The 590-nt window shown below is 61.5% G+C and overlaps 1 protein-coding gene across 1 annotated transcript in view; it reads right to left on the bottom strand.

Annotated features, from left to right (window-relative positions):
• The window catches only part of REC114 (REC114 meiotic recombination protein), a 66,691-nt gene that overhangs the window by 7,534 nt on the left and 58,567 nt on the right, over positions 1-590 (bottom strand). Inside the window, exon 4 of the mRNA XM_006167279.2 lies at positions 346-564. Within this exon, the coding sequence (XP_006167341.1) occupies positions 346-564 (219 nt within the window). The remainder of the gene's footprint in view (positions 1-345; positions 565-590) is intronic.

The following is a 590-nucleotide window of genomic DNA, read 5'->3' as shown; positions in this document are numbered from 1 at the left end:
ACTGCTGCTCGGTTGTGCCGAAATGACAGCAGCTGACCTCACCGTGCACCTGTCCCCTCAGTGCCGACATCACACACAGAGGAGGGTGAATGATGTCTTCACATGTGGACCTGTGGGCTCCCTGACAGTCTCGCGGGGCCAAGGACTACGTTGAAAGCCAGTGTTCTATAGTGACTCCCGGAATGAAGCTGGGGCTCCCCGTGTAAATTCTAGCATGACAGGTGGCTACAGGAGCACCAGCCTCCTCCTTCCAAAAGCTACTTGACAAGCCCCCAGTGACAGTGCCCTGCCCGCCCAGTGCACCTGTTGCCAGGCCTCACGTGGCCCACACAGTGGCCTACTCACTCCACACCATGGCCACAGCGGGCCACTCTGCACACGGTCCTTCCCTGGGCTCTCGGCCACCGTTGGTGAGGAGGGGCTCAGCTGCAGCGCCTGGGTGTCTCCGTCGCACACCCCCACATCTACGTACTGGGCCAGGCTCTGCGCACAGCTGCAGCAGTGTCCCAGCGCCTGCTCCTGCGACTCTCCGGCAAACTGCACCCGAAACATGCGACCCTGGTCCTGTGGGACAGCTCGGAAGACTGGTA

Source organism: Tupaia chinensis, unplaced genomic scaffold, assembly GCF_000334495.1.
Source record: "Tupaia chinensis unplaced genomic scaffold, TupChi_1.0 Scaffold144682_1, whole genome shotgun sequence".
Taxonomy (NCBI): domain Eukaryota; kingdom Metazoa; phylum Chordata; class Mammalia; order Scandentia; family Tupaiidae; genus Tupaia; species Tupaia belangeri.
The sequence above is the reverse complement of the archived record's forward strand: the minus strand, read 5'-3'. Positions and strand labels throughout refer to the sequence as shown.